Here is a 21,767-nt window from a genome sequence, read left to right on the forward strand (position 1 = left end):
TAAAATTCTGACATTTGCCAAAAGGTAAACTGTTATCTAGAAACCTTTAATAATACATTTGTTGTTATACATCCAGAACTGAACTCATTTCCAGCAATCCAGACACAACAGAGACTGGAGATAAGGTGGCAAATTGACAGTCAGTGTCATGAAGGGAAATTTAACATCACAAAAAAATTTTTACAATCACATTTCCAGTGATCCTTCACTTCTCTTTGGCAGAAAAAATTCAAGATGCTCCTGATGTTATGAGTTTCTCCATTGCCTGGAGAACTCCATCACCACTCATGTTGTTAAGCTGCACAGAATTTTCTTTTCCATGATCTAAAAAAATATGAAAAAGTTATCATAATTTAATCTCTCAAGCCAAACATCGCACCTGTCACAGTATGAATGAAACAGCCCAATTCAGTGTAAAAAAGTCAACTCAGTCTCAACCCAGGATTAAACACGAGAGACTAAGTTTGACCATGTTCCCAAGCACCAAGAGAGTTGAAAATACAACATATAGCAGGGTATTTTTGACGAGCTTCAAGGTGTTTGAAAATGTGGTCACTTCACACTGTTTTGAGTATTTGATCCATATGTATATCTCAGTCAAAACTAAAACTTAGGAAGTATTGTAACACTGTTACTGTCACAATTTCCATTGTTCAAACTTTATTATAATTTAATGAATTATATCGAGTGACTTTCAAAACCACATGAGCTGAGAGGATAATTGTTCAACAGTGGCTGAATGGTTTGTGATATTAATAGGGTCAAACAGCCACAGAATTTTGCTCTGACACTTGTTTAAGTCCATTTTTAAATTACAGTGAAGTTCTTACCATATCGTGCATACATCTTTGGTTGAATTCCACTACATTCTCGAACCAGGATGGGAATTTGGGGATTCTCTTTCTTAATACCAATGTAGTGTTTCTCCAAAAAGTCCCTAAGACAAAAGCAACAACACCGTGACATCTTTAGACACCCAGTGGATATTATGGACAGTGGTTTTGATCTGTGCCTGCTGCACACCCATGTATTTTCTCCTTACTTTTCCCACCTAATTAAGACCTTCCATTAATATAGACACTTTCCAAATGAGTTTTTGTTGCATGCTGCATGACACAAGTGAAAATTAAGAATGTAAAAGTTTAGGAAACCCAATCCATCAACAATGGTTTCTATACACACATTCTAATTCTCTTACCCATATTTAAGTGTTTGTGTCAGCCTAAAATGAAAACAAAAGAGGGCGGTTTTCTACTTTCGGTGTTAATTAAATCCAACAAATCTGCCATTAGTTGTGATACATCACACCTGTGTATGCAGAACAACTGCACCAAACTGCCTTGTTAAATAAAGTATGTATGTGTTTGCCTTATAGTTCAAAATTTTCATCAACAAGACTGCTTCTATTTGTAACCTTACGTAGTTTCAAGATGTTTTGAAATAAATAAGCTTAAATAAAAGATGTTTACAGCTACCGGTAATTAATCAAAACTAATCTTTGATGTGCATACAACCCAATAAAAATTATCGGTGATGTTGACTTTCTGTAACAGTCTCCAATCTCTGTTGCTGCAGTGTTAGTTATAGTTGCATTAATGTGCTAAGGATCAAATGAAAAAGGTTAAAGCTTAGTTAAGCTTGCATAAGCTTCAATATAAGCTTAGATCAGCTATGCCTGATGTCTGGTTTTACAGTTATAGGGCACAAAAATACGGTAACTGGCGATTGAAGCATGGAGTACTAGCATCATAACTAAGTTTTAATTCCTTTGTAATCAGTTACCTTACACCTTGACTACTTTGGGACTTTTGACACAAGTGAATACGGATTTCTCTCACGTATTTACCAAGATTTGAACGCCATGCAGCCGCCATCTTGATTTTCCGACTAGTACCCAGCTCGCCTCGGTTTGCTTTCACTTCGCAGACTTCCGCCACTCTTCCGCCAAGTGCAGGAGGCTCCTTAGCTTGGAGTAGAAACTGCAACAGTGCTTCTTGCCAAGTATCTCATAGAAACCCGAAGCCACATAATTAACGTGACGAGATGCAGCACCACTTGGAGACCCCATGCGATGTTAGAATAGTGGTTGAAGGCGGAAAAGAGATCAAAGCTCATAGAGATATTCTGTCAAAAGCAAGTCCTTTCTTCGAAAAGCTCCTAAATTCTGACATGAAGGAAAGCAGAGAAGGAGTTATTCATTTTGAGCATTGTTCTGCGCGACTCATGGAAGCTATCCTCGAGTTTATTTACTCTGGAAATGTTCAGATTTTGCCAGAAGATGCAGAGGAAGTGATGATCGCTGCAGATTTCTTTCTACTTCCAAATCTCGTAAAAATCGCTTCGCGATCTCTAATTATGACTACTTCAAATTGCCTTTCAACTTTCTTCATCGCAGAGCAGTTGCATATCGAGGAGCTTATTGACAAAACCAATAAATTTATTAGAGCACATTTTGCTGCTGTGGTGAACTCGGAAGAGTTCATGAATTTATCTGTTGAGGAAGTCGAAAGATGGATTTCAAGTGATGGAGTCATCTCCTGTGAAAATGACATCTTCAGCATTGTAGTTAGATGGATTGATTATGACAAAGACAAGCGACAAGAGCATCTTGAAGATCTATTTCCACTTGGTATAGTGGCTTGTGGTGGAAATCAAGCATTCTGCTACATTCCTCGTCAAGCGAAGTGGTATCAACTAACATCATCTAAATATAAATTCAAGGGTCCCCGTCAGTTGTTGTCATGGAAAGCGAAATTATACAATTTCAGTTTGAGGTTGTTTGGGTCAGGTTTTCTTTGTTATAATCCTTATTCTCGTACAAAATGTAAATGGATGATGCTGAAGTTACCGAGCAAACTGGTTCCTGAGATGGCAACAGTGCTCGAGGACTGTGTTTACGGCGTAGGGAGTGCAAGAGGACATCGGCTCAAGTCCATAAGCAAGTACAACGAGTACTCTAATTCATGGGAATGTATTTCTTCATCTGATGGAGACATTGTCGAAGGTGCTTGCATTGTGGGTGAAGGCAAGTGTCTGTATTTCATTGGTGGAATTCCAGCCTCCACTGCGTGTAAGAAATTTGATACCTCGGAGATCAAATGGGAGAACACAGCACGCATTCTAGAGGGTAGATACAGTGCTTTTGGTGCGGCCTACCACGGGAAGATTTATGTTGCTGGAGGTAAACGGCACGGCGAGGACTATCTAAAATCTTGCGAGGTGTACAATGTAACGACAAATGAATGGCAGTTTATAGCAAGCTTGAATTTCCCTCGTGTAGAGGCCAGTATGGTTTGTTGCTATGGTATAATGTATATACTGGGTGGAATCAGCAATGAAGGTATTTCAAGGGCGTTAACGGTTGAACGTTACGATTCTGAAAAAAACAAGTGGATCGTTGTAACGGCAATACCTTCCAAAGTCGCTACAAAGTCTGATTGGGACAAATTTCAAGCTTGTCCACTAAGACATTACAAAAGAGTTCTTGCTTGTTTCCAGGCCATTGAGAAAAACGAAGATGATGAGGACCAAACAGTTGATTAAGAAGAGTTTTATTAAACTGTGGCGACAGATAATTTTTGAAATTATTGGCTTGTTTGTTGGGCTACAAACAGACCATTTCCGAGGTACTTTTTGCCTCAGTTTCAGAACGAGTCTTCGTGCAATTTGCATGAAAATGAATCTGTAGTCAAAACGCACCTTCATATGGATGGTTTCACACGAAGGATCGTTTTGACACAGAGACACAGAGACAAAGGGGCAACTCGGGAATGACCTATTGAAGCTGTGAAATTAAAACAAGCCACCTTGGCTTTCCGCCTACATTTAGTTTGTTGTAAAAATCTTTGAATACATAAACAGCTTTGCTTCTTCGTAGACTTGAATGCGAACAACTGACTTCTGTAGTGATGAAAATCTTCACGGATTTCGCTGTTAGTTACTTCAGCTGCAAACATCTCAAGAAAATACAGATTTTGTACAAAAAGATATATTGTTAGCAGTCGTTTATCCCAGGACGGATGGGAGGGGGGGGGGGGCCTATGTGAAAAGGTCGGGGGTGATCGTCGTTGAATTAAACCCCTAAAGGAAACCAATCTGAACGTGGTTCGAGTTTTATTTGACTCCTAAAAGATACCACTTAAAACGGAAATGACAGCGTTCTTTGAGTGCACCTTATAATTAAAGACACTTTGACCCGGCGACTAAAACTAGTGTCGTTTCGTCTTCAACACCCTAAGTGAGACCAAATAGAGACATCGATCTTTCATATGGGAGTTTCCCCCCTCGCCTCCCCCCCGCTTCCCGAAGATGTTTGTCGTGGATTATCAATAAAATTTATCAACTACGTAAAACCCCAACCGACTTGTTTCTGGCCTTTTATGGATCTTAATGTTCCAGCGAGACCGCTAATTACATCATAGAGAACATTTGGAAAAAGAAACTAAGTGAGTTCGGGACGTTCTGGCTGCTAATATATCTTTGAAGGTACTCGATCAAAACTGCGGAAATCCGGTGCTAACTTATGTAATTTATTCTAGATACAACTGTGGAGAACATTTAGAGACAGTTCGTGTTCAACCATAGGTGATAGAGGGAATAGTTATGAAACCTGGCAAAGTTCTTTGTTGTAGGTTTTTGTTGGCTATTTTTGGGGTTGATCCTGCGAAAAACCTGGGAAAATACAAAAGGTGGTTATGTGTGCACATACAACTAACCAGTAGAAGCATTGCGATCACGTAATTCATCCATAGTCTATATGAGCATGAAGCAAAAGATTTGCAAGGTCAAGGACCTTCCAACATGAATTTTAACCTGTTTGTTTGCTCCTTTGATGTTAACCGGGCTTCTTAACCATTCCCTCTACTATATATATAACTATGATTTCACTGTAAGCCATATTCTATAAAGGTCCTTTAGTTAGTCGCTGTTAAGTTTGGAAAATTGTACCTCTTTTTCAGTTCCATTATAAAAGTTGCAAAGATAGAATTAACTGGAAACCAGAAGGAAATATAGAATTGCCGAGACAACGCCCGGGGGGGGGGGGGTACTTTGGGAATTTCTGCGTGGGGATGTGCCGCTGGGACCCTGGAACCCTTAGCCTATACCAGAGCTAGTTCAGCTGAATTTTGCTACCCTATACTAGAGTAAAATCCCCAAATCGCCCCCCCCCCCCCCTCCTCATCTATCGACACTGTTGAGGCTGATTTGTGTAAATTTAAACTTGCTGATTTGATTTTTTTAATATTTTTGAGTGGCAATTCCTGGTTTCCTTAGTCTAGATAAAATCTTCAACCAACTAGTCAGTTTTGTGAAAAATTATACCCTATTCTAGAGCCAAACGCTCTGATTGATATACCCTATCCTAGAGTAAACTGCTTGAAAACCATACCCTTCACAGCGGCACATACCTATATAGCCCATATATGGCAGTGCCCCCCCCCCCCCCCCGGAGACAACGTAACTCGCTTTTGGTTTCACAAGGCAACGACTAGTAAGTAATATAGTAAACAAACTTTCGGAAAAGAATTTGCTGGCTTGTACACACCCTAAACCGCAATCAGAAAATTCTTGGTATCGCGAGTCATGTATAAACAGAAAAATGACAATTTGTAGCAGGCATGATCGTGCTAGAAATTGGCTTATCTTATCAGGGATATAAACTTCTGTCTTTGCTAATTGCTTCCGAACCCTTGCGATTTCCTTTTTTGCTAAGCTAAGCATCTGTTTTCATGTTAGTTCGGAGATTTTGATGGTAAAGACGCTATTCCTAGCTTGCCCGGACGGCCGGACCCTGCAGCCTAGTCCATGATATCTATTTGAATTCAGATTTGTTGTCGAAGCTTGGTACAAGAGGGAAATTAATTTTATGAGTAAGCTCAAACTGAAGTTAATTAAGTGTCAGTAGTGTGTTTCGTATCATTTTTACCAAATTGAACATCTAATTATTGTCACTTGACCCGCACTTTTCCTGACGCAGAAATTCTTGTTGTAAAAAAGAAAAAAAAAATGTTCACTAGTCTCCACTAAATTTCTGAGAAAGACTCCAAAGCTATGGTGTGTGGTCAATACCTTTAGAATGTTACGTTTTCACTGTTACTTTTTTGGTTTATGTTCACTATGGTAAGAACATTGGCGTGCAGAGCTTGGGGATAGTTCCCTTTTGCATGAATGATGTTAGTAATACGTAGTATATCAGCCAGATCTCTCAGTTTTACATCTTTGAGTCAGACTAAGATGGCTGGCACACAGCCGAATCACGTTCAAGCAGAATTTTCGTGCACGAGTTTTTACCAACGGATGTCGATGGAACTATGACCTTCAGATACAGTTCGAGATTTAATCTCCACAGTCTTTGAGTGGCGGATCGGTTGAAAGTGTCTCGAAAGCTCGGAAGCGTAAGATTTTACTCTGAGTGTTAATGGCAAGATAGCAGCTGCTGATTGCCAAAGTGTAATTAAGATTTTTTTAAACCCACTCCATATTCACATACCATTATGTTAAGAATTTCTGTAAAAAGGAAATGTCAAACAAAATGTGGCTTTCTATATCCATGATTTTCCGACAGGTCCAATAAAATCGCCGCAAAGAAACAATTAAAACAGGTTTTGCGTACATCGAACATTGGAACTTACACCTTTATATTGGACAAGTCATAAAAGTTAGCAATACTTTATGTAACTCGTAAATACAGTATTCATAAATCAAAAGAACTCTCCAAAGAATATTAGTGCAATACCTGAGAAATTTGTATTTAGCGTTTGCGGTGTTTGGCGTATCCACTACCAGCCACACTCATTTGTCGCCTGAGGGAGAAATGTCAACAGATGAAATTCCGTGAAAAAAAAAAAAAAAAAACTGAAATACGTGATTAAGTTATGTACAGTGTTGATCCGTTGACGCTCAGGCCGAAAAATGCACATATATTCTGTTTTAAACGTGTGCAAGAGAAACTTCAGCTTTCATGGAAACTATCGATGGCGGGGTAAAAGCTTTGTACATGTGAAAGTGTCGCTGTACGATGTTTCGTGTTACTCTCACGAGAAAAAAATTGAGATCGACAGCATTAGGGTTTGTTTGTGATACAAGTTATGCTTTAAATAAAATTGTTTAATTAAGAAATAGTTCAAGTTTGTTAGGTTAAAACATTTCAAGAGGAAATGTAGTGTTACCGGAAAAGGGCCCGCCAGGAGGAAAAAATGGTATTGCTACGTAAATACCTCTCTTCTGTGAAATTGGATTAACTATAAGTAACATCCTTATAAGCTTTTAAGGAAAAGAAAACTCCGATAACATCGCCACAGGCCTTTCAAAAGCGACGCAAACTTCTGCTTTTCTGCTCTCAATTAGTGTGTTAACCTGAGAACACAACCGCCTCTGAAAGGCAACCGTCCGGAACGATTAATGGAAGAGAGAAAACTCGACCAATGTGAATACCAGAATTTCCTGTAGTGTCTGAGACTCCAGCAGATTTAAATGATCCTTATTCACGATTTGAGGTCGTTAGTGTCGTTCTCTAATGAAATGCACAGTACGTGAACGGAAATCAATAGATGATAAAATAATCCATTCCTTGACATGTTATGTTGGGTTGAATTTGAAAACGGAGTAGGAGTGTTTTTTTTTTTTTTAGTTCGATCGTCTATAACAATCCACACTGCTGTTGCCTTTCTTCAGAAAATCAGATTTATTAACGTTATATTAAACTGAAGCAGATAATGCCTAAATATTTGGCTGCACGGGCGGGCAACGAAATAAAGATGGCACACCAGTGACCTATTGCGCCAGAATTTAGCATGTAAAACAACACGTCCCCCTTTGCTGAGACAGTAGAAAAAGATCGTGACCAAAATTTTTAGAGTTATTTTACTTACAGCAAAAATATCACGTTGCTGTTTTTGTCGTAATCAGAAACTTATTGCTTTCGCTCTGGATTTACTCGCGTGTCATATTAATTACAGGCAAGTTCTCCTTCTTTCAGCGATAAGATCTCGTGGACAAAAAAGGTTATACGCCTTTTAATAGGTATCGATATATACTGACGTCTGCAAACCAAGTCGTAAACGCAATCTAATCAGAAAAGCGAACAGTTGCAAGTTGCAGCGAGCCATAGCTAGGCAGTCACATTTGGCAAAAATATGTTCGTGCAAAATAACTACTTCCTACGTCTCGAAATACGTGTAGCGCGAAGGTCAGACTTATTTTTAAGCCTTTTCTAGTAGACGTGGTCTACAGCTCTCAAATAGTATCCCGCTGTTTAATTTGATACAAAGATTCCAAAAAAAAATTCTGCGGTTACAGTTCAAGTAATCAATCAACGAAAGAGTTGCTAAAAATAGTGTTGGCCCTCCTCGCTATCAACGCCCACGGAAATGGAAAAAATACGCTTTTGATGACGAGCTTTGATTGGCTGGTTTAAAATGACGCTTGATTCCAGAAATACACAGCTCTTGCAAGTATTTAACAACTTTCACAACTGTTTCTTTCCACAGTGAACGCAACGTTCTGCAGTAGAGTTTTCAAGATGCCGTCGCGTTATTCCAAAAGAGAATCAAGCATGTTTGAAGAGGAATACGAGATTCAGAAGCTGATAGGCGAGGGATCCTTCGCAAAGGTTTACAAATGTTTAGAAAAGGAATCCGGGAACATTTACGCCGCGAAAGAATTACAGATTGGTAAAGAAGTTTCAGATATGGAAGCCATCAGAGAGGAAATGGAGATTTGGAAAGGTTTACAGCACGAAAACGTTGTGTCCCTACACAGAACATTTACGGATAACTCATGTTTTTATCTCGTGTGTGAATATCTGGATAGCGGAAGTTTATTTGACGAGATTGTGGGACAAAAGGTATACAGCGAGGAACAAGCGCGGTCCATTGTGAAACAGGTAAGAGCTTAATTCATCAACTTCTCTTGAATTTTTTTTTTTGTATTCAATTTATTACACCAGCTTGGTATTTGAACCACTAAACCCTCAACCGATTTTTATTATAAACTCATATTCAAAGCTACGCGTTTTCTCGGGGAAACGAGAGAAACCAAACCGGATTTAAGGAAATTGTCCCTTTAGAATATTTTGAATAATCAAGTTTCAACCGAATCGGAAATTACGTTTAGTTTCTTTGATATTTTGGTGTGGAGATCAGTTCTGCTTCAATTTCACGGAAATGCACAACCCTCCTTGTCTCAAGTTGACGTCACTGTCATTTGACCATATCGTGACCTTTCAATTTTCATGCTATCAACATGCTATCAAAGCAGTGAGCTTTGCGCCAGATCTACAGTAGAACAGCATCTTAATAACCTTCTATTTCTCAAGGAATTTGCTACAAAAAACCCTTTCGACGAAAACGAAGTGTTGTGAAGGTATTAATATGGCGCGGGATAGACTACGAGCAGTCTCTCTTTCGCTTGGTCCGTCGAGCGAGACCGTAAATAAACCGCGATTTTCTTTCGCGTGACACGTAAGTCCAAAATTAACCAGAATAAAATAGTTAATAAGCTTTACTTGAACTCCAAATAACATGCTTCAGGGTTATTTTCACCGTAGAATTCGAATTTGAAGTCAAAAATCAGTCTTCTAAGTTCTATTTTTTGTCGTTTCAGTTACGTAATTTAAGGGACAGACAGAGGCGAAGTAGGCTTTCAAAACAAAGTTGAAAATAGCTACCATTGTTGTTTGTCTCTAATATAGTGTTAACGTATTTATGTAACACAACTAAACTTGACCTTGAAGGTCAAGCTTTCTTGTGTAATATAGATAAGTTAATACATCATACGTAATTCTCTTTGTTGATCTACTCCCCCAAGGAAGTCAACACTGAAATGATACTGAATGATCAACATCATGGTTCTCATTTCTTCCCTCAGCTTTTACAAGCCCTAGAATACATTCATGGTCAGCGGATTGTTCATCGCGACGTCAAAGCCGACAATCTACTTCTCAGTCGTTCAAGACACTCAGACCACGTGACAGTAAAACTCGCTGATTTCGGTTTGGCGCGGAGATTGCCGCATGACTCTGACGCCATCAGCTGTGACGCCAGTGGTGCGCCGTTGTTTCTTGCACCAGAGACAATTTTAGAAGATCTGATTGGTCAACCAGTTGACATGTGGGCGTGTGGTGTCATATTGTTCATTCTTCTAGCAGGGTACCCACCATTTTGGAGTAGCAATGACGAGAAATTATTGCTTTCCATTCTGCAGGGGCATTACAGTATGCCTTCGCCGTATTGGGACAATGTGTCGGATGAAGCCAAAGATCTTGTTCGGCGATTAATTGTTGTGGAACCCAGTCAGAGACTCACAGCGTCTGAGGCGTTGAATCATCCGTGGATTCAAATGGAAACGCAACAGCAAGCACCACAAAAACACGGTCAGCGGAGAAACTTCGCAGCGGTGATTTGCGGTGTTCGAGCAATGTTGAAATTCAGAAGAATGAATCTCAAAGACTCGTGTCACAGAAGAAAGTCAGGCAAAGAAGTTCTTAACTGAAATATTTAGACTGGGCTTTATTCATCGATGTGAACGATGCACATAAAAGATTATGCCATCGGCGTTAAATTAAATAAAATTAAAATTAAAGTAACCTGACTATTTAAAATGTTTACAGGTAGACAGAAATGTAAAATTTTGTAATTGTGACCTTTGGATAAGCCCATGGTCAGTAACTGTACATGTATGAAATCGGTAAATATTTTTGAGGGAAATATTCTGCAAATCTTTCGTGAAGTCTGTAGTGTAAATGTTCTGCTCATTCTTGTACTTGCTCCTAGCTCTCATGTTTTAGTTCGAGCTCAAAACAAATTCTTACACTTTGTCATCGAGTTGTCATCGTGTTATTTGGTCACTCACAGTGCTTCTTAGGCTCGTAACGACAATTTCAAATTTAGTATCCTTGTGTGAAATGTCTTACACTGCGAACTATTCCCTCGCTGAATTTCTAAGAAAATAAGGGCAAGAAAAATCGAGAAACAAGCGGCAAGGCTCCGAGACTTGCATAATTATTTAACTTCACCAGAGAGATTTCCGCTGCTCGTATACTGTACGAGTTGAAAGATTTCTCAAATAAATGCTGAGAACCAGATGATTGTTTCAGTTATTTCTGGGTTATAAAATTGCGACGTGAGGCAAGTATTTCTGCATGTGTCTGACCGTCTTTCTGTCAGTTAAGTCAAGAGGCTCTTTTGAAAATGTCCTAGCAGTGTTCAAAAACAACCCCCTTATCGAGCCTTTCTCAATGGTTTCCTGAAACCATCCACACTATGGCATGGAAAAGGTCCTGTTGTTATTTTACAATTCCCCTTTCCGAAACCGCGGGGACTTCAGCAAAACAACAAGTAGTGTAATGACAATAGTGATGAGATAAATCCAAGCAAAGAGACGATTCATAATCATGGCTGCCATTCTCCACTCCTCCCTCATGGCGTCGGCTTCTTCCTTTTTGAAGATGTTGTCTGTTAGAACGGTCATGTTTGATTGTTCTCGGCCTCTGTTTTCACGCAGTTTCACTGCAATGAAATCAAAAGAGAGGAAGAAGCATAACTGTTAAATTACAGTTCTGACAAACCACGACATGAGAAAATATTTGAGTAAAAGGAACCTGTAGATCATCAAGGGTTACTCCCTGTGTTACTTTATGGCGTGAACATTCATTCAAAAGGACGTCAAGAGATCATGGTTCGTTGATGGTAAACTTGTACTAAAAAAGGTTTGTCAGTTGTCGTTTTCAGTTCTCGATTACCATTTGACGTGCCGTTTTTAATACCCTCCTACAGTTTATCATTGGAAGACTTGCCTATCCTGAGACAAAGTAGCTGCATTTACATGACGTGCATACTGCAATGTGTTTTCCAAAGGTATAAATATCATTCCCTAGAAACTAACCTTGGCGCCACTCCTGCATAATCTGGGCCTGTCGAACACGGCCAGCGGATGTGCTCAAACGCACCAGCCGTGCGCAGTAGTTCAGAACACAAACCTACCATGAAGGAAACATAAAACCAAATATCGAGTCTCGCTACTTATTGCTACACACCTTTTGAATGTTATTTCTGAAAACTTACTGTTACACAAAGACAGTGACTTCTTCAATTAATTGACGATATCTTCTATTTTTGTCAGCTATGTGCGTGACAATGTGTGAAAATTGTGAGACAGATTAATTCTTGTTCCAATCAATCCAGCAGCTTAACAGAAAAAAAATAAATCAAAGTTAAGATTAAATTTAAATTTCAAAACTAGTTTTCATCTCAACCGAACTTTCAGTTGCCTGATTTTTTCCATAGCCAGGTGCTCAGAAAATTGTAATACTTGTAATAAATTCACACTAAAAAAACGCTGAATGCTACTCTAAACCATGACAAGTCGATCTTGAATTACCCTGATCCAGGCGGGAATTGGAGCCGAGGAATTGTCAGGATGGTAAAAACGAAGGATGAGACACGCCATTCCCATTGCCGCTGACACCTCAATAATAGTGCAGGCGTAGCAGACAGCAATTAGCGGAATAACCTTTGACGTGGAGGGTAATTTGTCCTAAAGAGGAGAATCAGATAATTACGTATAGTCGTGGACAGTCACCCAAGAGTGTTTTGCTGATTAAGTTCTCTACTTACTTTGATAGAAACAGCGGCTGACATACTCACCATCAACATTAACAGCAAAATAGTAAACGACAACAACACTGTGACTCCAAACGACATTCTCTCTCCAGACTCCGGCGGCAGCAAAAAGACAAGTAAGGTTAGGACTGCAATCAACACGCACGGCAATATGAAGTTCATCATGTAAAACAGAGTGCGTCTGCGCAACTCCAGATGATACGTCACTTCCGGGAACTCTCCTTCGCAACAATCGTACGTTAGAAGTTTGCGTTCTGATCTAACATCAAGCAGGATCCACTCACCATTCTCCACGTATCTGTATTATGAAGCATAAGTTTACTGTGAAAAAGAATTCTTTGAAAACTTGGACGGCTCTCAAAATTCCCCTTAGGCCTTGATGATGATGATGATGACGATGATGATGGTGATGATGATGAAAAAAATAAACTAAATCTTAATTGGCCGCTCCCCGATGGGGCTTTTCAGGGCCAATGAAACCAAATGATGATGATGATGATGATGATGACGTTGGTGACGGTTGTGGTGATGGTGATGACGTTTTTAAGTTTTAATGGTGGCGATTTAACACTGGTATGTTGTATTGTTTTATTGGTCGTAGTTTCCCTGTTCAGCTCCTTCTATCTGTGAAGAAACCTATTTAAAAAGTTACCTATGGTAGACTTTCTCTTTAACAGCTACATTTGAGGGGTCAAGACACCAGCTTAACACCCTCTGAAATAGACATGACGAGAATAAAGCCTAACGAATTTGCCGTCTTGATGCAGCACCATACTCTGAGAACTAATATTAGTAAAACTGATTAAAAGTCATTAAGGAGAGTTAAAGATAGGATTGAACATATTAAAAGATAACATACTGATCTACGCAGATAGAAACTTACGAGCTTAAATCTGCACTGTCTCCTCGTGGATGGACATCCAGGAATTGACTGCTGTAAGACCACGAACCAAAATTGAGCTGACAAGTTTGATCGTCCAGTGGGAAGAACGTAATGTCGATTTCACACGAACTTGTGAAAATCACTGGGTTCAACCATGATACATTCCCATCATGCTTCACAACCAGGCGTGCTGCCGTGCTGCGCCCGTCTGTCATTGCTTCAGCACTAGAAATAAAAAAAAAACATTCGATTGGATTTAAGCATTTTATGATTCTAATTCATCTATCAATTGCAAAATAAAGCGCGAACATTCCCTAAGTCGACCCAGCCCCACACGGCATGTTAGTTACTTAGCAACAACTTTTTGCCTGTAACCATGTGCTTTGTCACCGGGCGAGTGATCTGTTAGTGTTTTTGTCAGCAAAAATCAACAGGTCTCAGTTCTAGTTTACGCGCGGCTATCGTACAGCTATCCTGGAATCACTCTGACTAAGCAAGGTAGGCAGCGGAGATGGGAGGTACAATTTTTGTACAATATTTCAAAGAGACAAATTTCTATTAGTAGTTGTGACCATTTATGAGCCATGTTCTGCGTAACGAGCCTAGCGAGGTAATGAGAAAGTCTCACCTATTCAGTAAAACAACGTCTGGTAACCAAGCTTTCTCTGGGTTGATGATGATCTGTGAGATTTCATACTCAGTTTTATTCCAAGAAAACCTGGGATCATTCCAATACTGAAAAGATGAAATAAATTAAAGCGATAACTAAGAAACTACGTACCGTGAATAGGTGGTTTTACTAATCTTACAAACCTAGAAAAGTGACCAGAAAGAACCCTGGGACCGGACTAGTGGCGTTTCTCCAGTGTCTCTGGATAGCCTGAGTAGCATGCTGGGATAGCCTGAATGGCATGCATGGCAGCTCGCAGCAAAGTAGACTCTAATTGGTTCTCCTCGACTCGGAGATCATTAGATCCTAAGTCTGACCCAGGCAGTGTGGAAATGATGAAGGAGGGCGGGCTCGAGCTGTGGAGAGATAGTGATTGGTAATTTACTACATCACCGTCATCGTCTCTCTTGACCGGTGAGTGGATACATCAAAAGATGTCTGACCTTACCTAGTGTCACTGATACGGTGCATACCAAAGTCAAGTTCAAGTTAACAACAAACAAACGACAAAAGAACAGACGATTGCTTTTATTGTACCTGCCTCACCCATACGTTTGTGGTTATGACTTCTTCTTTTTCATCCTGGAATAAAGAAGATCAGTGTAAAACCTTCTGTGAACTATAATTAACCCGCCTACGTTCTTTTGGAGGGACGAGAAAAATATGATAAATTGCGGGTGTTAATGACTCCCTGTACATTCTCCTCAGTGACATCCTATCTATGGTGACAACGCAAGTGTACAGACTTTGTAAAACCACAGGGAAAAAAATAACAAAAATAATAATGATGATGATGATTTTCATGAAAAGCATGGCAGTCGATGACCCGGTAAACTAGACAAGTTTTTCCCTCAAGTTTTTCATTTCTACGATGTTGAGGCTGCTTAATTTGAGATCAAAGTTCGTTGTGTTATTGAATATTTACATTTGACTAATTATTAAGTTAACAATGAGAATGTCCCTAAACCAAAAAAAGTTTAATGAATTGTCCAATAGCTTTGTGTGCATGATAGGCAGTTTGGTGCATTCTTTATAGCTGTCCTCAAGTGTTCAAATTATATGTTATTTTTTATTTTTGATAAAACTATAAGCAAGCCAGATGGAAAACATAAGTATAAATAACCAAACAAACAAGTAAAAACAGCTTTGACAATCAATCTCTCATTATTGCCCACAAAGCAGTTACAATTGAGTGAATAAGAATGATCACGAATGACGTTTGAATTAATTTTCACCGCATATTGTTTGTTTTTTCTTTTAAGTTCAAGGTCTCTATGTGGTGTTCTTGTTGTTTTTTAATGTTTTTATTTATTCACTTCAATATCACTTTACTTTAGTCATGGCTAAACTAAATTGAACAAATTTAATGTTCCTCAATAACTATATAATAACTACGTAAGGCTCGTTGATTATTGATTATTGGTAAAATAATACTACAGCAGTTGATTACAACCTAGGAATAATTATTATTCATACATTGCTTCCTAATGTGATAAACATTAAAATCAAATTTGTTAAATCTTAGGGAAAAAAAATTGGCACAGCGTAAATCAGAAATTATCAATACACCATGATTAGGTATAAAGCAGTAAAGTATAAGTCAAATATTTTTATTGAACATCATAAAGAATATAATTGGGTGCGATATTAATCAGGTTCAATAACCCTTGAGATACATTAACAAAGTGTAAATCAGATAGTATGCAATGAATTACATGAAATATCCTGGTAAATACACAACAGTACAGGACAATTAATTCAATTCTTGTGATTTTGCCGCAAAGGCAGGTTACAGTATCTAACTTAACAGTCTCTTCCGTGAAAATTTCCTACATCATCAGTATTACTGGTATTGTGCACATAAATATATATAACAAAAATGCTTGGATAATAAATTATATCATTTAAAATGGTTTATGTATATTCCACTGGTAGCTGCAACAATGAAGCTTGAAGACAGATAAGCCTTTTTGGCATGGAGTCAACTTGGCTCCACACATCCTCTTGGATAGCATAACACTCCACACTATCCAGATCATCATATGGTGATTCCCTTTCTCCCCCAAACACATAGACATAATCTTCAACACTGACAATGCCACATGCTGCACGTGGCACAATAGGAGCAGAAACCAGACTCCACTGATTCAAGCTCTTGTCAAATATTTCACTATTTGCTACAACAGCAGCACAATCTATGTCACCGTACCCTCCAACGACTATTATTTTCTCACTAGTAGTGGCCGCAACAGCAGCCGCAAATTTTCTTGCATTGTTCATATCTGCAATCTGGCTCCATTCATCACTTGAAGGAGTGTAGCACTCCACACTCTTAAGACAGGCATTATCGTCACAACCTGCCATGACATAGATGAGCTCATCTAGGACAACTGCACAATGAGCAGCACGAGGATGTATCATTGGTGACACCTCTTTCCATTTGTTATCTTTGTAATTATACTTTGTACATTTAACTCTAGGCACATTTCCAATCTCACCACCAATCATGTAAAGTTCCTCATTGTGGGTAACCAAAGAACTGTGCAGAATTGCCTTCAGAGCCTTATCACTGGCAAACCACTTGTTTTGTCCAGGGTTGAAGTAACACAAAGGGGCAGATGGGGCATCTGAATTGCCACCCACCACAAACAGCTGACCACCACACACTGCAGCAGCGTGCCGTGTACGAGGCCAGGGCATCATGGGCAGGTTCAACCACTTCTTGGAGGAAAGAACAAACCCAAATGTCTCATCGGTTGGCTCTTGTCTGAGATTGTCAATATTGTGGCCACCTGTGAGGACAACTACTAGCTCCTTCCGTTTAAGGCACAGGCGAGGTCTTTGCATCAAAACTTGGTAACTATCAGGGAAAAGAAATGCATCCAGGGCTTTGAAGAGAATAGTCGTACAAGGCAGGCTATTTAGGACGAGCTTTTCTTTACAAAGAATCTCTCGAAGACTGTACTTCGACATCGAGAAAATTCTCACGCATTTTAGCAGGTCGGGGAAGCAACATTCTCTTGATGAAAGGTCGTGTTTCACCCACATAATAACTGCGTCATAAACCTCTTCCTCTTTAGATACGATTATGTCGTCTCGAGAAATTAGGTCCTTAACCTTGTCAAAGTCCAGAGACTTGAAATCATCCGATTTCACGACGGCGACAAAATTTTTTACTTTGTAGGTTACTGCAGCTTTCTTTAACGACTCACAGTTAAACTGTACAGCAAATGATTCCAGAGCAAGACAATTTGAAGCACTAATGGTTTCCTGCAGGAATTCGGAAGCTTTCAATTTTAAACTTGGTAAGATCAAGTAGTCCGCCGCCATTACCAAATCTTGAGCGTTAGAACAATCGGCTTTCGCCGTCCCAGTGTACATAAATTGAAGAGCTTCGCTTAGAGCTGCACATTTAACCTGTTTGAGCTCCACAAAATTATTTTCGTTTTCTTTAAAGGTCGAAGTAAACAGAGCTCGGAAGTAAGGGCTAGCGGCGGTCAAAACACATCGATGAGCCGCGAAGTCTTTGCCTTCCGCTCTTATAGTTGTATCACAGAAAATGCTTGACTTCCTCAGCCCGTTTAGGTTACGGATCAATTCTTCTTTAAACTCCTTATCAAACAGTTGCTTTGCACACATCTCCATATTTGCTGATAAATTTTCTGGGCCCCGTTTGCCAGTGTGTCAGACCATTCCCGCTCCAAAGTTTTCACCACGTGTTTCCCATCAGTAACCGGGAGATGTAGGAATCACGCAATGGATCACGCCGTGAATCACGCAATGATCACCGCTTGTCCAGCGAAATATCAGAAATGCCGCCGAGGGTTTGAAGACAGAAATAATATATAAAAATATGGATGACATCCTCTCTTGGGATAATCAAATCCAACCGTCCTCAAAATAGCCTGCGTAGTTTGACGGTTTTTAAACAGGCTGGTTGTTGGGCGCAGTGATCGCCCTTTTAAAGGCGGCCCTGGAACCAAGCGACTATGTAGATCATAGTGCCTTACCAAAAATTTTTAAAACACCACGTTCTCTTGCCTTCAGAGACTCTCCGGGGGGACCTCTAAGGATATGTTTATTACCATACCCCACAGAGATGACAAAATAAATACAAATACAAAAGAATGTAAGCAACAGAACGTAAGAGGCAGAATAGGCAATTTGGTTACTCACTATTTTCATCAACTGCGGCAATGCGATGTCCATGGAAATATGAACCACATCTGATTCCTTGAGTACAGGGCGAGCTTTTCTGTTGTAGTCTTTTAGAATATTACGTAGTAGTTTCTCTTCCACGGCGCTGGTATAACACACTGCAAGAAACGTAACACTGTCAGGCTTCGGAGCCTAAATATAACCCTACGCAAAATAATACTACAGGGGTTATGTTCAATCTAGTGGCAAAAAAAAAAATATCACCTAATCTTACTTGTGGCGTTTTTCACATTTCTCCTGTCACTTGAAATTTGATCCAAGTCAGTTCCCGTTCAATTATTAAAAGTGATATAATACATAACTTATTTTATCATGATATCGCCATAAAGTCAAAATATGAAGGTTATCGGTAATCATGAACGACTTTTGCTTGGCTCGCACAATTGATTATAAAAATTAAAAAAAATTCAGTATTTTCATAGTACTGATATTTTCTTAGATATAGCTTACTTGATATTAAAGCCACACTCTCCCTCAGTCAATTAGCACTAGATGCGAAGAGGACTTTGTTTCCAGCCAGTTTCTCTAGCTTTTACTTATGTCTCACAATGGACATCAGTTACCACGCTCACGGAGCCGCAAACAATGCAAAGCAATATCCAGGGCAGAAAAAGGTGTTTAACAAACAATCTGCTTAACTCTTTTCAAATTCTATTCATCTGCTGCTTTTTCCAAAATAGGAACATGACAGGTGAAGCGCAATGGAAACCGACCTTATTTCAAACTAATTTAACTGTATAGACTATGGAATCTTTCCCACCGTGATCGTGGGAGCGCTTTGTAAAATTAAACTGTTTCTGTCGCATATTATTTCTAAGATGAACCAAATTTAATTTCAACCAGACCTGACTGATTATCATCACTAAAATTGCGAAATAACTGAGCAATGTTGGTGATCGTCCATTCAGTTTATTCTTCGCTGACGTGTTCGTTTACAATTAAAACTACACCTACCTTGGTTGTTTAAGGCAAAAACCGAGAAGAAAATTATCACCAGCATATTTTCTATTCAAGATCACAGCTCCGCGGTAAAGGAAGTTATATTTTGCCTAAAAAGCTTTTGACGAAACTACCTCGCTGGACTGTGAACCGCAAAACAGGTGGCCAATTGACAATTGAAACAAGACTTTGGAAATTTATTTGCATGGAAATGAAGACAGCCTGATAATGATATTTCACGCAAGTGCCTAGATTGGCAAGAGAATGGTAAAGTGCAGCATCAATGGAAAAGTGAAACTGGGTAACCTATCTTAAAACTAACATGACGCCGTCAGACAGGGGGGAGAAATTAATAGTAGCATTTTGTATAGGGTCGAAAATTATCTCCTAATAATTGGTGAAGGAGCAACAAATATCAGGTCAAACTGCCAGATTTCGGGACATTTTACAAGTCTTAAAGACACGGTACCGTAAAGAAGGCCACAGTTTTTTCATTTAGGAAGTTGTCATAGACTAAAACTGCAAACTGAACATTGAAGATGTTTGAGTAATTCATAAATTACCTACAATGCCGGTATAAACACGGGATGGTAAGGTAAAAACGGGCTGCAAGAGTAATTACAACATACAACAATGTTTCGGACTATACAGTTCTCCTTTCAGCTGTCTTAAATCATTTTAACTGTATTCGTTTCAAATTGTTTCAGAAACCATATTGCGGACAAGACTCATCAATGTGCTTCATTGTCGCTTTTACGATGACCAGTAGAGAGATTCCCCAATGGACGCCACATTCAATTCAGATCGGCTTCTCTTATTCAATCACGAGGCGAAGCAACGTGTCTTTGAATTTTAGTGGAAAGAACAACCCATATGCCATGCTAAAATGAGTTGATGAAGCCTGCGGACTAAAGTTTGCCACTATCAAACTTTCTTTCTTTCATCTAGTTTGTACACCTAAGACATCACCTGCAGATTTGTCACCATAGAAACAACTCCTAGGCCGTCATTGCTACTTTACAGGGTTCAAGGTGACTTGCGCGCGCCGATTTGTAGCCAATACTGTTTTTAGCGAACTCATGTCTCTACCTTGGTTTGACAAAGGAAAGCAGTGAAGAGGAAACTGTGGTCCGTACCAGTTGTTTACCAATCCTCATTACGAAAAAAGTATTCCCTCCCTTCCCCGGCGGGCTTGAAGACCTTATATACTTCTTACGGCTATCTGCCGGGGGATGGGATATGAAGGAGGACACGGAGCATACGAGATTTGTGCTGTTCACTTCATTTTCATCACTTACCATTCTATTTCTTCCAAGGGTTCCGTCATTTAATACTCATTGACTGAATAACCTGTTCCAAGCAACTCAGCTGAGATACATGGTTCCTCTATGTCATTGATTTCTGTTTCCTTCTTAACACAGAACCCCCGAAAGTCTTTAAAAACGTTATATTCTGGGCAATCTATCGAATGTCTGCAAAGACACAAAATATTTAAAGGATTTCCGATGCTCGCTCAAAGAAACCCGAGGAACTTTTTCAGAAGAAAAAAAATGGAATTCCCACTTTCCCATATTCCATTGTTCCCGATTGTATTAAATGTGAAATCCACAAGTGGTTTATTTCCCACCAATAAAACACCTGTTAAGGTAAATTGTCACATCATTGTTATATTCATGTTATTTTTTCTTTTAGCTATTGTCAAACAGGCAATTAAGCTGTCAAAACACGAAAAGTACGTGAGACCCTTTCTTCTCTGTTCCTGGTGTAATTCATTCTTTATGATAAGAGAAATCTTGACCTCAGTGTTTTAAGTCCGTATTTAAACGCCTTAGAAAATCGAAATGAACCAAAAACAAAATACTAATATGCCTAGGTAAAAAATATGGTGACACAAGACTGAAACCATTAACCACGGTCCAAACATAAAACTGAACAATAAAGGGGACCCCGTCATTAAAATTTAATGTTTATTACAACGTACAATCAACATTTGCTGCTCTTGTTTTAAGGAGGCTGCGGCCGAAGTACTTGTTGCTGCCGACGCTCTTTAATATTTTCCAATATTATTTGTGTGTACGTGGTACTAAGCAAGATGTGTTAGCTGTGGTCCTTCATAAATTACACCATTTACACATTCATAGCTGGGCGTCGTTATTTTGAATGAAGAAATTGCATACAGAATGAGATCCAACTGTGTTACGGCTAACCATTGTTCTTGTCCTTGAACCCAAGCAGTAAAATATCAAAGCCACGCTTCTTTCAGTAAACAACAGCTTCGTGTTCTCAATTTCTGTGACAAAATGCGAACAAAAAAGCAAGCACACTGCGATTTTTCTGGGTGTTTCGTGCCCGAGAAGCTGTAAAGGATTCGGGTAAGAAACCGTCATTAATTTTACTGGCGCAATGAAAATGTTATAAAATGGAAAAGAAGATACGA

The 21,767-nt window shown here is 39.3% G+C and overlaps 5 protein-coding genes across 5 annotated transcripts; 2 read left to right on the forward strand and 3 right to left on the reverse strand.

Moving 5' to 3' along the window:
• Positions 1 to 39: 39 nt before the first annotated feature.
• On the reverse strand, positions 40 to 1,879 carry LOC145497225 (NADH dehydrogenase [ubiquinone] 1 alpha subcomplex subunit 2-like). The gene is made up of 3 exons (XM_081477035.1): positions 1,783 to 1,879; positions 831 to 937; positions 40 to 324 (listed from the first exon to the last, which is right to left on the reverse strand). The coding sequence occupies exons 1-3, from the start codon at positions 1,872 to 1,874 to the stop codon at positions 230 to 232; spliced, it is 294 nt and encodes a 97-aa protein (XP_081333161.1). The 5' UTR covers positions 1,875 to 1,879; the 3' UTR covers positions 40 to 229.
• A 164-nt stretch (positions 1,880 to 2,043) lies between these two features.
• On the forward strand, positions 2,044 to 5,034 carry LOC145497223 (kelch-like protein 7). Its single transcript, XM_081477033.1, has one exon. The coding sequence runs from the start codon at positions 2,044 to 2,046 to the stop codon at positions 3,541 to 3,543; it is 1,500 nt and encodes a 499-aa protein (XP_081333159.1). The 3' UTR covers positions 3,544 to 5,034.
• A 3,052-nt stretch (positions 5,035 to 8,086) lies between these two features.
• On the forward strand, positions 8,087 to 10,508 carry LOC145497668 (calcium/calmodulin-dependent protein kinase type II subunit delta-like). Its single transcript, XM_081477497.1, has 2 exons — positions 8,087 to 8,884; positions 9,868 to 10,508. The coding sequence occupies exons 1-2, from the start codon at positions 8,522 to 8,524 to the stop codon at positions 10,489 to 10,491; spliced, it is 987 nt and encodes a 328-aa protein (XP_081333623.1). The 5' UTR covers positions 8,087 to 8,521; the 3' UTR covers positions 10,492 to 10,508.
• A 781-nt stretch (positions 10,509 to 11,289) lies between these two features.
• Positions 11,290 to 21,087, reverse strand: LOC145497667 (neuronal acetylcholine receptor subunit alpha-7-like). Its single transcript, XM_081477495.1, has 9 exons — positions 19,346 to 21,087; positions 18,350 to 18,489; positions 14,711 to 14,755; positions 14,132 to 14,238; positions 13,504 to 13,728; positions 12,645 to 12,918; positions 12,379 to 12,534; positions 11,884 to 11,977; positions 11,290 to 11,507 (listed from the first exon to the last, which is right to left on the reverse strand). Exons 1-9 carry the CDS (start codon positions 19,389 to 19,391, stop codon positions 11,290 to 11,292), a joined length of 1,305 nt encoding a protein of 434 aa, XP_081333621.1. The 5' UTR covers positions 19,392 to 21,087.
• Positions 15,518 to 18,356, reverse strand: LOC145497666 (kelch-like protein 25). The gene has a single exon (XM_081477494.1). It carries the CDS (start codon positions 17,816 to 17,818, stop codon positions 16,088 to 16,090), a length of 1,731 nt encoding a protein of 576 aa, XP_081333620.1. The 5' UTR covers positions 17,819 to 18,356; the 3' UTR covers positions 15,518 to 16,087.
• Positions 21,088 to 21,767: the final 680 nt, after the last annotated feature.

This window comes from Orbicella franksi, chromosome 9 (assembly GCF_964199315.1).
Source record: "Orbicella franksi chromosome 9, jaOrbFran1.1, whole genome shotgun sequence".
Taxonomy (NCBI): domain Eukaryota; kingdom Metazoa; phylum Cnidaria; class Anthozoa; order Scleractinia; family Merulinidae; genus Orbicella; species Orbicella franksi.

What these genes read in the sequence shown, in the direction of transcription:
- LOC145497668 (XM_081477497.1), top strand. Translation starts at nt 8,522, where the DNA reads ATGCCGTCGCGTTATTCCAAAAGAGAATCAAGCATGTTTGAAGAGGAA. An exon ending in CGCGGTCCATTGTGAAACAG is followed by an intron (nt 8,885 to 9,867) that starts GTAAGAGCTTAA and finishes TTCTTCCCTCAG; the next exon opens with CTTTTACAAGCCCTAGAATA.
- LOC145497667 (XM_081477495.1), bottom strand. Translation starts at nt 19,391, where the DNA reads ATGCTGGTGATAATTTTCTTCTCGGTTTTTGCCTTAAACAACCAAG. An exon ending in CAAACGTATGGGTGAGGCAG is followed by an intron (nt 14,239 to 14,710) that starts GTACAATAAAAG and finishes TCATCTTTTCAG; the next exon opens with TATTGGAATGATCCCAGGTT. An exon ending in CAATTCCCGCCTGGATCAGG is followed by an intron (nt 11,978 to 12,378) that starts GTAATTCAAGAT and finishes CCTTCATGGTAG; the next exon opens with GTTTGTGTTCTGAACTACTG.
- LOC145497666 (XM_081477494.1), bottom strand. Translation starts at nt 17,818, where the DNA reads ATGGAGATGTGTGCAAAGCAACTGTTTGATAAGGAGTTTAAAGAAGAA.
- LOC145497223 (XM_081477033.1), top strand. Translation starts at nt 2,044, where the DNA reads ATGCAGCACCACTTGGAGACCCCATGCGATGTTAGAATAGTGGTTGAA.
- LOC145497225 (XM_081477035.1), bottom strand. Translation starts at nt 1,874, where the DNA reads ATGGCGGCTGCATGGCGTTCAAATCTTGGTAAATACGTGAGAGAAATC. An exon ending in CAAAGTAGTCAAGGTGTAAG is followed by an intron (nt 938 to 1,782) that starts GTAACTGATTAC and finishes CTTTTGTCTTAG; the next exon opens with GGACTTTTTGGAGAAACACT. An exon ending in AAAGATGTATGCACGATATG is followed by an intron (nt 325 to 830) that starts GTAAGAACTTCA and finishes ATATTTTTTTAG; the next exon opens with ATCATGGAAAAGAAAATTCT.